At 34.4% G+C, this 12,020-nt stretch overlaps 1 protein-coding gene across 4 annotated transcripts in view; it reads left to right on the top strand.

Moving 5' to 3' along the window:
* The window catches only part of USP9X (ubiquitin specific peptidase 9 X-linked), a 249,024-nt gene that overhangs the window by 68,992 nt on the left and 168,012 nt on the right, over positions 1 to 12,020 (top strand). For all 4 annotated transcript variants that reach the window (XM_051985022.1, XM_051985020.1, XM_051985023.1 and 1 more), the window contains exon 2: positions 8,031 to 8,284. In XM_051985022.1, the coding sequence (XP_051840982.1) occupies positions 8,189 to 8,284 (96 nt within the window). In that variant the 5' untranslated portion in view covers positions 8,031 to 8,188. The remainder of the gene's footprint in view (positions 1 to 8,030; positions 8,285 to 12,020) is intronic.

Here is a 12,020-nt window from a genome sequence, read left to right as displayed (position 1 = left end):
TTTCAATATCTATCCTTCTCTTTCTGAATGTGATTGGCATTTTCCATCCCAAGCCTCCTGGAATTGCCTTGAATCAACCACGTTGTTGAGAAGAGCCAAGTCCATCACAATTGATCATTAAATCTTGTTTTTGCTGTGTACAATATTCTCTTGGTTCTGTTTGTTTCATTTCATCTCAGTCTTTCTAGGCTTTCCTGAAGTCATCTTTTCTTGATCATTTCTTATAGAACAGTAATAGTCCATTAAATTTATGTACCATCATTTATTCAGCCATTCCCCAATTGATGTGCATCCACTCAATTTCCACTGCCTTGCCACTGCAGTAAGAGCTGCTACAAACATTTTTGCCCTTGTGAATCTTTTTCCTTTTTCCTTTTTTTTTTTTTTAAATTTATTTTTTTATTAGTTAATGATCTCTTTGGGATATAGACTCAGTAGAGATACTGCTGAATCAAAGGATATATGGATAGTTTTATAGCTTTTGGACATAGAACCAATTTTTGGCTCCTTTAACTCTTGGCTTTTATGCTTCTGGAAATTTGAAGGTTTCCTTAAAGATTTTTCACACCTTTCTCTTTTCTCTTTATATTTTGAGCCTTTCCTGTCTCTAAGTTGTTTATTGTTGGGTTCATTGTCATATTCTTTAGTTTACTTTTTACTTTGGACTCTGTTAATTTTGGTACTGTGTACTCTTCAGGAAGGATGTGTCTACTTTGAACTTCATTCTTTGCATGCCCTTCTATTCTTATAGCTCTTGTTGGTGGTCTATAAGCTTTCAGTGCTTCCAAAATTGTGTAATTCAAGGAAGGAGGGTATCTATTCTTTACCCTCAGCTGATTTCTGTACATTTCAGACCCAGATATAGATGTTTTGTCTTTTCTCTGTTTAGGATCTTCCACAGACTATTTTCTGTTTGACTTAGTCACTACTGACTCTGAGTGAAACTCTGCAGGTTTAGAGCAACTGTAATGCTGCCTCCTTTTTGGTACATGATACATAGCTGTGCTGCTGAAATCAGAGACACACAGCTCCTGTGGGTCCTGGAACTTATTCCTAGTTCAGGGCACTTGGAAGGTCAGTGCCCACAACTGTTCTTCTTTACCTTTGATCCATGACCTAAAACTTAGGGATTTCCTAGGATCTTTTTTTTTTTTCCCTCAATGCCCTTCCTTGGTTGTTTTTCTATTCCGGCAGAGTGGCATGGTGACTACTGTTGCTGATGCTAGCTCACATGCTCTTTGCCAGACCGCTTTCTCAGTCCCCATAGACCTGTCTTCCTTGGCCACCCTAAATTGGAAAAATTCTGGTATCATCTCTAGATTTTCATTGAAGTAGTTTGGAGGGAATGAGCTAGGCTTAAATGCTTCTTCTAATTCTATTATTTTGACTGCCTCCCTGTGATTGCTTTTCCAGCTGATCTTGTCAAGACCCACAAGCATTTAAATTCTGTTTGTAAACTCTGAAATTCCTTTCTCCAGCCACAGTTGTTTATTCTATCTTTTCCTTTTTCTTACAGCACCTAACACTTTTTTCCTCTTCACTATTAACTTGCAATCCCTCTACTCTTCCGATCTTGATCAAGTCATGATCCCTGAATTGGCTGGCTACTTTCTCCCTTCATTCTCTTTTGCTGGATACTTTTTCCTTTAATTGTTTTCTTGACAACTGCTAGAATTTACTTGATTCTCCTATGTTTCTGATAACTCTTTCCTCAGTCTTCTAAAGTGTATCTTCTGGTCACACTCACTAATCCTGGATGTTTCCCCATTATTCTGTGCTAGATCTTCTAGTTATCATTTTTGATAGGTGCAGATGTGATTATATTTAACATCTTTTTATTCAAACTCAACTTCTCACTAAACCTCCAGGCTTGCATCTGTAATTTTTCATCGACAATTTCAAGAGTATATTCCATAGGTTGTAATGTTCGGGGCTGCCTTTTTCTGGAGGTTCTTCTGACGGGCCTTGATTTCAATGGAGGAGTGCAGAAGGCAGGAGAGCCACCAAGTGAAAAATGGAATGTTCCATTTCCAGTCCTTCTTAACTCTTATATACCTTAGTACAATTACATCATTACAGCATACTGGATATGTGTGAACTAGTGAACCTTTACATATCATAAGTATTAAGTATATATGTGAATTGGAGGAACCATCATCTCATCAATTCCACTGAGTTAACACCTTCTTTCAAGTATACTTCTCCAGAGTTCAGGCCCTTTACAATAAGCACCTCAAACTCAACTTGGCCAAATAACTCATCTTACTACTTAAAGTTAACTATTAAGGGTACCTCCATTTTCCCATTTATAAAGACTATGGTCTCTCATCCTTGATACTGCAGTTTTATTCATTTCACAAATCCATTTTGTTGCCAAGTCCTGTCAGTTTTATTTCATAACATCTCTTCCATCCCTCACGATCCCTTCTTTTCTCTGGTACTTCTGCTACCCGATACAGGTGAGCATCTTTACCTCAGGTCTGGGCTATGTTAGGCGTTTTCCAGGTGATCTCTTTCCCTTAAGTGCTACCTTTCCATTCCATTTTATCAACTGCCAAAGAGATCTTACAGAAGAGCACAGGTTTGACCATATCATCTCCCTTATCTCTAGGACACAATATAAAGTTCCCTGTTGAATCTCTTAAGCACTTTATAGTCTGGCTCATTCTTACTTTTCCATTGTTCTTAAATTTTGTTCCCTTTCATGAACTTTAGGATATAGCTACAATGATACTGCTTGATTTTCCTTGTATATGATTATTTGCTTAGTTCTTTTTCACTGACTACATCTTCCTCATGCTTGGAATGTTGTTCTTCATCTTAGGCACTTAGGTGGCATGGTGGAAAGAGCACTGGACTTGACATTTGGAAGGACTTAGGTTCAAATTTGACCCTAGATACTAGCAGTGCGATTCTGGGCAAATCACTTCAACTCTGCCTCAGATTTTTTAATTTGTAAAATGAGAGATTTGTTAGAAGGATAAAATGACATATTTGCAAACTTTAAAGTGCTGTGCTTTATTTATTTTTTTAAAACAATAATTACCTCTGCTTCCTGACTAATTTGGCTTCTATCAAGACTCAACTAGGATCCTATCTTCTATAAAAGGCCTTTTTTGGTCTCTCCCCCTGATTGTACTTTCCTTCTAGATTACCTCCCTTTTATCTTGGGTGTGTAAAGTTGTTTACCTGTTTTTTCCTGCAATAGAATGTGAACTCCTTGAGGGCAAGAGCTGTGTTTTTACCTTTTGTGGTAATCCTTAGCATTAGTATAATGCCTGACTTGTGGTAATCACTTAATGTTGTTGACAGTAATTATTGCATTGTATTCTTGTACCATAACTTGGTTAGCCATCCCAGTTGATGGGCATCTACTTTGTTTTTGCTGTCTGCTCCATAAAAGTAGGATTATGAATATTTCTGTGTATGCAGAGCCATTTTTATCATTGATCTCTTTGAGGGATATATCTAGCAGTAGAATTTCTGAGTCAAAAGCTATGGCTTTTTAATAATTTTTTTTCTCATAATTCCAAATTGCTTTCCAGGATAATTGGACCAATTCAGTAGTCTTCCAAAAATGAATTAATGTGCCCATCTTTTCACAGCTTCTTTAACAACTTTTGCACATGTGAAGTAAAACTTAAAACAGATAATGATTTGGTGCATCCTTTCTTATAGTTGTTAATAATTTATGATTCTTTTTAGACCTGTTTTTTTAGGTCCTTTGACCATATAACTATTAGGGGTATTGTTTCTTTGTTGTACAGATCCATCCCCACTCCTCCATCCCTCTATTGATAGCATCTCTTAAAAGAAACTTTTATTCAAAAGCTTTTCAATGGAATACATTATATTTTCCCTAAAGCCTTCTTCTACCCTCTCCTCCCTTTCCCCCCAATCCTCCAACACACTTTAATAGGCTGTCATGGGTTAGGGTTAGGGTTAGGCCTACAACTCAGATGATACCTTCAATTCTTTACTCTCTTACCCTTCCTTCTACTCTTTAGCTCCCTGCCCCCCAACCTCATATCCATTATCATGCAAAGACCTGCCAATTTCACTTTTGCCACATCTCTTGAATATGCCCTTTCTCTTCTCTGATACTGCTATCATCCTGTTGTTAGCCCTAATTACTTCATATATACTTAGACTTAGTAAGTCTCTTCCCACTACAATCCATTTTCCCATTCAGCCACCAAATGATTTTTCTGAAGTCTTTGTCTGAACATATCACATCTTCAGTTAATTCTAATGGCTCCCTATCTCTTCCCGGATCCCTAGCCTTTTAGACTTTCCAGTGTTCCCCACCACCACCTTCATTGCCCATTATGTACTCTTAAATCCAGTCTTGCTGGCTTCTTTTGTCATTTCTGTTAATAATAATAAGTCCTCTTTCAAACAATAAAATTTGGTTGAGACTTAAAAAATGCCAGGAGATAGAGGAAGGGAGAATATCTAAACAAAGGAGTTTATGAAATTATGAAAATTCATAGACCCTGGAGATATCATGTGAAAAAAACAAGCAGATTGATGTTACTGGAGGCAAGAAGAGTATAGTATAAAAAGGATTGGAAAAGTTGATTGGAGCCAGGTTATAAAAGAATTTGGATTTCAAATTTTGAAATCCAAACACATTTTTATATTAGATCATGAAGACGATAAGGAGATGTTGAAGTTCATTACTAATTAGTGAGGACAAGGTCCTTTTTTTTTTTTTTTTTTTTTTTTGGCTATTATTTTCATTTATTTTTAGGGGAATCACTGTGCTAGCTAAGAAGATGGATTGAAGTGTGTTTACTTCAGGAATGTATTTTTTTGTTGGTATTTTTGATTTGAGTATGTTTGCCTTTTAGATTTTTGTTAACTCTTTGAAATGTTGCTGAGACTATTTCTCAATTTCTGCCTTTTTTAATCTTAGAAATTTCCAAGTAAACCATTATTCAGCAAATAGGGTTAATTTTATTTCTTTTTTGCTTATGTTTCCACATTTTATTTTTTGTAATTTTAGATATCGCTAATGTTTTTAGAACTAAATTGAAGAGAAATCATCCTTGCATTACTCATTTATTGGGTAAAAGTTTCCAATGTTATCTCCATTGCATGTTTTTTAGTTGCTTTTATTTTTACATAGATACTTCATATAATAGTTTAAAAATATAACTTTGACTATACTTTCAAGGGTTTTTAGAATAAATGAATGGATTTTGTCAAACTTCATATCTTATTGAGAAAATCATGTTTGAATGTTTTTGTTTTAAATATATGATGATTATTTTTCTAATGTTGAACATCTTTGGTATAAATTAAATATGGTTAAGATGAATGATTTCTTGGGTGAATTGATGTAGTTTGACAGAATTTAATTTTTAAAAACATTTTTACATAAATGTTCAGTGATATTGATATCTTATTCTTTGTTTTGTGTTCCTGGATTAGGTTTTAAGGCTTCATCTCAAAAAAGGAGTTTAGTAGAGTGCTTTGTTTTCTCATTTTTCGAGGATAATTTACATAATATTCTTTTTAAAAGAAATTTTTTTGTTCACTTTTTCGTAATTCTTTTTCCTTTTCTCATATTAGTTCTGTTTGGACAATTTTTATTTTTGGAAAATGTTGATTTCATTATTTTTTTTCAACTACATAAAGACATTTGTGCATATATAAGTTTATATAAATATATATTGTAGCTACACACATGCATATATACAGCTTTTTAAACTTTATGAAATAATGGGTAAACTCCTTGAATTATACAATTTAGGGAATAAATGGAAAGTTGAGCATTACTTGGGGAAGCCAAAATTATGGATTATTAATCCTGAAAGGAATCTCAATCGTGGCTATTACATAGTTTACTGAAATAGTTTTTTCAACATCTCAGATTCTCTGCTATGTTGTTTCAGTGCATTCTTCTAAAATCTCCATTGCTTTTTCTACTTTCATTTCTTGATGTCATTTGATTTTATAGGACTTGTTTTTAAGATCCCATTATGACTTTTCCTTTATGCTTGTGAAGTAAAGTTGTATTACAGAAGTTGTCATTTCTAAGTCTACTGAATTTGTGTTACAATAGTTGTCATTTCTAAGAGTTTCCTTGTAGCTTCTCACTCTCCCTTTTAATAAATGATATTTGTAATTAATGCTTTTGACACAGATATAGTTCTTTTCTCTTTTCTTTTCGAGGCAATTGGGGTTAAGTGACTTGCCCAGGCTCACACAGCCAGGAAGTGTTAAGTGTCTGAGGTCAGATTTGAACTCTGGTCCTCCTGACTTCAGGGCTGGTGCTCTTATCTACTACACCACCTAGCTGCCCCATAATGCTATTTTTATGACTGTTTAACTTGGGCTACGTATAAAGTTATATATATGAAATATATTCTCCTCTGTCAGACTTTTAGGAGGAATTGAAAACTTTTTTTTGGAAGTTTGAATATTTTTGTTAGGTTCTGAATCATTATAAATAAAATATGACCTATTTCTTACATTTGCTTTACTTTTAGGGCTTAGCACACTATTTTTCTGATTGTTTCTTTTGAATATTCCTTGATATTATGAGAGTGTCACAAAAAATGATGATGATAATGACAGCTAGCATTTGTATAATTATTTTTAAGTATTATAAAAAATTTTGCAGATATCTTTATTTTCACAAGAATCTGGGTATTAGGTGCTATCCTCACTTTACAGATGAAGAAACTTAGGCTGATTATAGTGATTTAAGTGTGGCCACACCTCTAGTACCTATAGCTGGATATGAATTCTGGTCTTATGAACTTCAAAGCCATCATTGTCTACTGTGGCATCTGTCTTTGTGAAATAATATTGACATTGTGAATTCTGATGGTGTGTGTTTATTGTTTTGTTTTTGTTTTGATGGGGGCTATGATATAAATTTAAATTCTAACTTAAAAGAAAACATTTCAGAAATCTGTTCAGATTATCTGTTAATTTAAGAATTAAAAGTTACCTTCTCCTTCCAACTCCCCCCAAATCCATTCTTAAAAAAGACTTCCCTTCTAATTTAGAGATTTAAAGCTGAATTCCATATGCCTTGGCCATGTCAGTTAAAACAGGATAGAAGTTTTGGTGCTTTTCCCTATATTATTCCACTTTTTCTTTTGTACTGAACATAGGTGTTTGTATAGGTTGGCCTAAAATCACACTGTGGTTCTGCAAGTAAATACTTTGTTGACTATGTATGTGCCTGCCATGAAAACTTTGGCTTAGTTCTTCTCAGCAATGTTATAACGAGATCTGGTGGAGAAAGAGGAAATAATTTTCAACTTCTTCAAAAATAACTTTCTGAATTGTATTAAAATTTAAGTTGGTCCTAATTTTCTTTTTTAAAGTATATTTTGGGCCTTGAAGAGAGAAATTTCACTAAGTTGAAGTGAGTGTGGGAAAGCCATTTTAGGTATGAAAGATAGGGGAACAAGAGTATGGACATATAAGCATAGTCAACATAATTTGCTGAGGTTTATTTTCCACAGAATTAGTATTCTGTAACATATCTAGTGCTGAGGCTATCATGTCTTTGAGAAAGTGTTACAAAGAAATTTTTTTTTTTGTCATAAGTTGATAACATTTGTTTTAAATTTAGTAAATGGAACTTAACAGGACAGAAGTGTCAAGCCAGATTAAAATGTAATAGAGAAATATTTGCCAAAATAAAATAAAAAATGCAACACCACATATTGTTAATTTGTGGTTTTATGTCAGCATGTGGTGGTCCATAGTCTTTCTGTTTATTTGACACCATTCATTTAGAGGACAAAACTTCCCCCCCCTCCTCCCCCTTGAGCCATTGTCTTTCTCTCTAATATTCTCCCTTTCTCTTTCTCCTATCCAGTCAGCCTCTCATTAGGATTTGAATATAGGATAACCTCAATCAATAGTTAATGAATCTTAGCAGAAGTTACTTCAGACTTGTCACTTGTGGTATTGCCATAGATAGATAGATAGATAGATAATCAAGGAGCTTATTCTTTGATTTAGTGCATCTAAAATAAGTGCATCTTTTCTTTCTATTTTAGGTTATGCAATGGTCTCTGCAAGATGGTTTGTCCTTAATTTGGAGCTTTTTAAGACTGACATATGCTGGTACTTCATCTTCTATAAGCGGACTTTAATTTCTCCTCTCACAACAACTACATAAGCAGACAAAATTGCAAAGATCTGCCCTGTGTCGAGTATGACAGCCACGACCCGTGGCTCTCCAGTAGGAGGGAATGACAGCCAGGGCCAGGCTCCTGATGGACAGTCCCAGCCCCCCCTCCAACAGAATCAGGTATGAAGTAGAAATATTGGAAACAATATGTAATAATACAGTGTTAAATAGTAATGTGATAGATAGATGAGCATCATTAAAAGTATTTTTAAAAAATGTATTATCTTAAATTTTAAGGCATTATAATAGATATACATTATACCTCAGTAGAGAAAATATTATTTTAAAATGTGATTCAGTAATTGTGGGTTCTTTCCCCTTTGTGATCTTATAAATATAGTTGTTCTTTTTGAAATAACCATAAATTTTTTCCAGAAAGAATAAAATTACTTTATTGAAGCAGTGAAAAGAACACTGGATTTAAGTCAGAAAACATGGGTTGGGATTCTGGCTGTGTTTTTTTAGTACCTGTAAGACTCATAGCAAATAATTTAATCCAACTTGGACATTAATTTCTTATCTGTAAAATGAAGGGGTTGTATTCGGTGATCCCCAAGGTAATCTCTAGCTCTAAATTTATGATCCTGTTTTTTTCTGTTCAAATTACAATTTGCATACCTGTCTGGTAATATTTTTTAAAAATAAATTTTTGATATCTATTGATTTTATATTATCTACTGTATCCTTCCCTTACTCACCCCAGGGTGCAGTCCCATATATTCAAGAATTTTCTACAAAGTATATATATTAGAAGAAGAAATTATATTCATGAATGTCCAACTTGTAAATTGTTCTTTTGTTCTTCCCTGCATACCTTTTTTTACTTTATTCTCTCCCTTCTCTCTCCCCCCCCCCCCAATTCTTTTCACGAGGCTATAGTTAAGAAAGGATATATTTATGTGTACATATGTAGATATATACATATATATAGAGAGAGAGAGACACACACACACACACACACACACACACACACACACATTCCGTCCCTCTTCTTTCCTATCCCTGCTAAATTCTTTAATTCTGTTCCTTAACATGCTTTACTATTACTTAACTTTCCTCCACCCACAGATCCTTCCTTTGTCTTTTCCCTCATCCTTTGCTTCCTGTCCACCCAACTCTCCAAGGCTTTATTTCTTTATAGGTTTTGGAGGGTGCTATAACCTTTGTGCTATGTTGGTAGTTGCCTATTTAATACATTTCCAATATGAGTAGGGTTTCAGAACTATGAACCCTTCTCCCCCATGTAATACCTCTGTGTCTTTTTTTCCTCTGCATCTCATTTGTATAACTTTACTTTTTTTTTTTTTTAAACCATAACTGCCTAATCTTTCTTTTGAGCTACCATATTATGGGAATGTCAATCTTAAACATACGATATACATTTTTCATGTAAAAAAGCATAAATAATTTGCCCATTTTGAGTTCCTTGGAATTGATCTTTGATATCGACTCTCATATGTTAAATGTTTTATTAAGTTTGGATTTGGTTGATAAATCCTGTACAATTCTAATTGTAGCTCTAGCATATTTGAGGTTTCTTTTCTTGTTTCTTGAAAAATTTTCTTTGATTTGGAGGTTTTGAAATTTGGCAATATTATTCCTATGTGTTTTCTACAAAGAATCTCTTTGAGATGGTGATCAGTGGGGTTTTTTTCCCTCCTATTTCTACTTTCTTATATTCTATCATGTTCTCAATATGAGAACATTCTATCATTCCAGAACAATTTTTCTTGGATTATTTCTTATATCATTGTGTCATGGTTCCTTTTTTTTTTTTTTTTTTTTTGATCACAACTTTCAGTTAATCCAATTCTTAAATTTTTTCTTCTTGATCTGTTCTCCAGATCTGTTGTTTTTCTTATGTTTCCCATTCTGTTCTATTTTTCATTTTTTATATTATGTTTTGTTATTGATTTCTCATGGCTTAATGGGCTTCCCCTCACCCAATTCTAATTTTGAAAGAAGTAATTTAATCTTTGAGACTCTTCTAGTTGGTTGACCTTTTTCATATTCTTGATTTTCTTGGATGGTTTTTATTTATCTATTTTTAGTTTTTCCTTGATGTCTCTCATTTGATTTCTAAATTCTTTTTTGAGTTTTCTATAAATTCTCTCTGGGCAGGGATCTATTTCACATTACTCTTTGGTGTGAAAGGTATATATATATTTTTTAACTTAAGTGCCCTCCCCTGAAAATGAACCTTGATATTCCCTGTTTGTTTTTTTTTTCTTTTTTCTTTTTTTTAAATAACAGGTATTAGTGTGAGCACCTCTAATCATGGAATGGGAGAATAGTACTTAAAGCTTCTTTTTAGTCTGGAACCCCAAACCAAGAGCTCCATCCCTCCTGCAAATGCCACAACCAGCATCATCCAGGTCCCACTGCTTCTGAGGTGTGCTGATTCCTTCTTCCCAGGGCCAAGTTTCAGCACATTTGGGCCTGACTTTTCCAATAAGCAGAGGTTCAGTCAATAGTCCAGGAGGTGAAAGTTTTTGTGGTTCCTGCTAAGGCTTCAGCCATACCCAGTAGCCTTAGGGATCCCACTTGATGTTTCTGCTTTATATAGATTAATCCCCTGTCAAGTGTCTTTTTTCTGATCTTCTCAGACTGTAATCTGGAGGACTCTTCTTCTATCCTTAATCTTGATTTTTCACTAGTCTATGTTTGCCCTAAGGCAAAGATTTATTCTATTTGTTGGGGGAAATCTGGAGAGGTTGAAATTTATCAGCTTGCTCCAATATCTTCCCCAGAATTCCTCTCCTATTCAAGAATTTTCTAAAAAGAGCACACAAGGGAAAAATGTGTATGAAATTAACCCATATGGCAAAAATGTTTGATGTTATAAGCAGTATTTCACCCTTGTGATCTTTAATCTCTACAGAAAAGGGGGGTCCCTAACCAAATATATGAGCACCTCAGAATCTTTTGGCCCATAAATGGACAGAAGCTACTAAAATGAATGTAGTAGAATTGAAGTGATTGAATCCCTTCCAACTGTTGTCCTTTGAATTCTTGGCTTAGAGTATTTGAAGATAAATCATATGGTTATCAAAGTGGCTGTGGAGAGGAAAACTGAAAGTTAAGTGCCAATGTGACCAAGTAAGGTGGGGCAATATTCAGAAGGTAGAGAGTCACAAGGAACTATAGAGAATGATATAATATGACATGAATTTCCAAGGAGGAAATATTATTGAATGTTAGTAGTGCTTAATGACAGTGGAAGCAATGTTGTTTCACTCTTTTGAGAGATGGAGTAGAGTGTGGTAGAAGGATCTACTAGCACTGAAGGAAGTCTTCAGAGATGCTAAACACCTCAAAGCAAAAATAAGTTAAGGCAGTGAAGAATTTTTAAGGGATCAATTAGCAGTCTTTTAATAAATGCCTTTTTTTATATTCTAGGCCTTGATGCTTTGTATTTCCACAAAAACTCTCTATGGAACTCCCATTCTCCTTACTCAGTTACTTATACTATCAGTATAAGTGTTCAGGCACTTGTTATCTTTTACTCAACTCCCTATCTTTAATGTCTTCCATTTCACTAAATATATCCTTCACACAGCTGTCAAAAATTATTTTCCTGAAACATAGATGTGAACATATCTAATTCTGTCTTCCTTCCCAAGTAAACTGCAGTGGCTCCCTATGAAATATGAACTCCTGTTTGGCATTTGAGCCTACTCGTTTCCCATGAGCTCCCACCTCAGCCACAAACAAATTTTGCTAGCTGTATGACCCTGGGCAAGTCTCTGTTTCAGTTTTCTTATCTGAAAAATTAGTTGGAGGAGGAAATGGCAAACCATTCCAGTGTCTTTGCCAAGAAAACCTCAAAATGGGGTTATAAAGACTGTAACATGAC

This window comes from Antechinus flavipes, chromosome 3 (genome assembly GCF_016432865.1).
Source record: "Antechinus flavipes isolate AdamAnt ecotype Samford, QLD, Australia chromosome 3, AdamAnt_v2, whole genome shotgun sequence".
NCBI lineage: Eukaryota > Metazoa > Chordata > Mammalia > Dasyuromorphia > Dasyuridae > Antechinus > Antechinus flavipes.
This window is presented reverse-complemented; position numbering and strand designations above follow the sequence as displayed.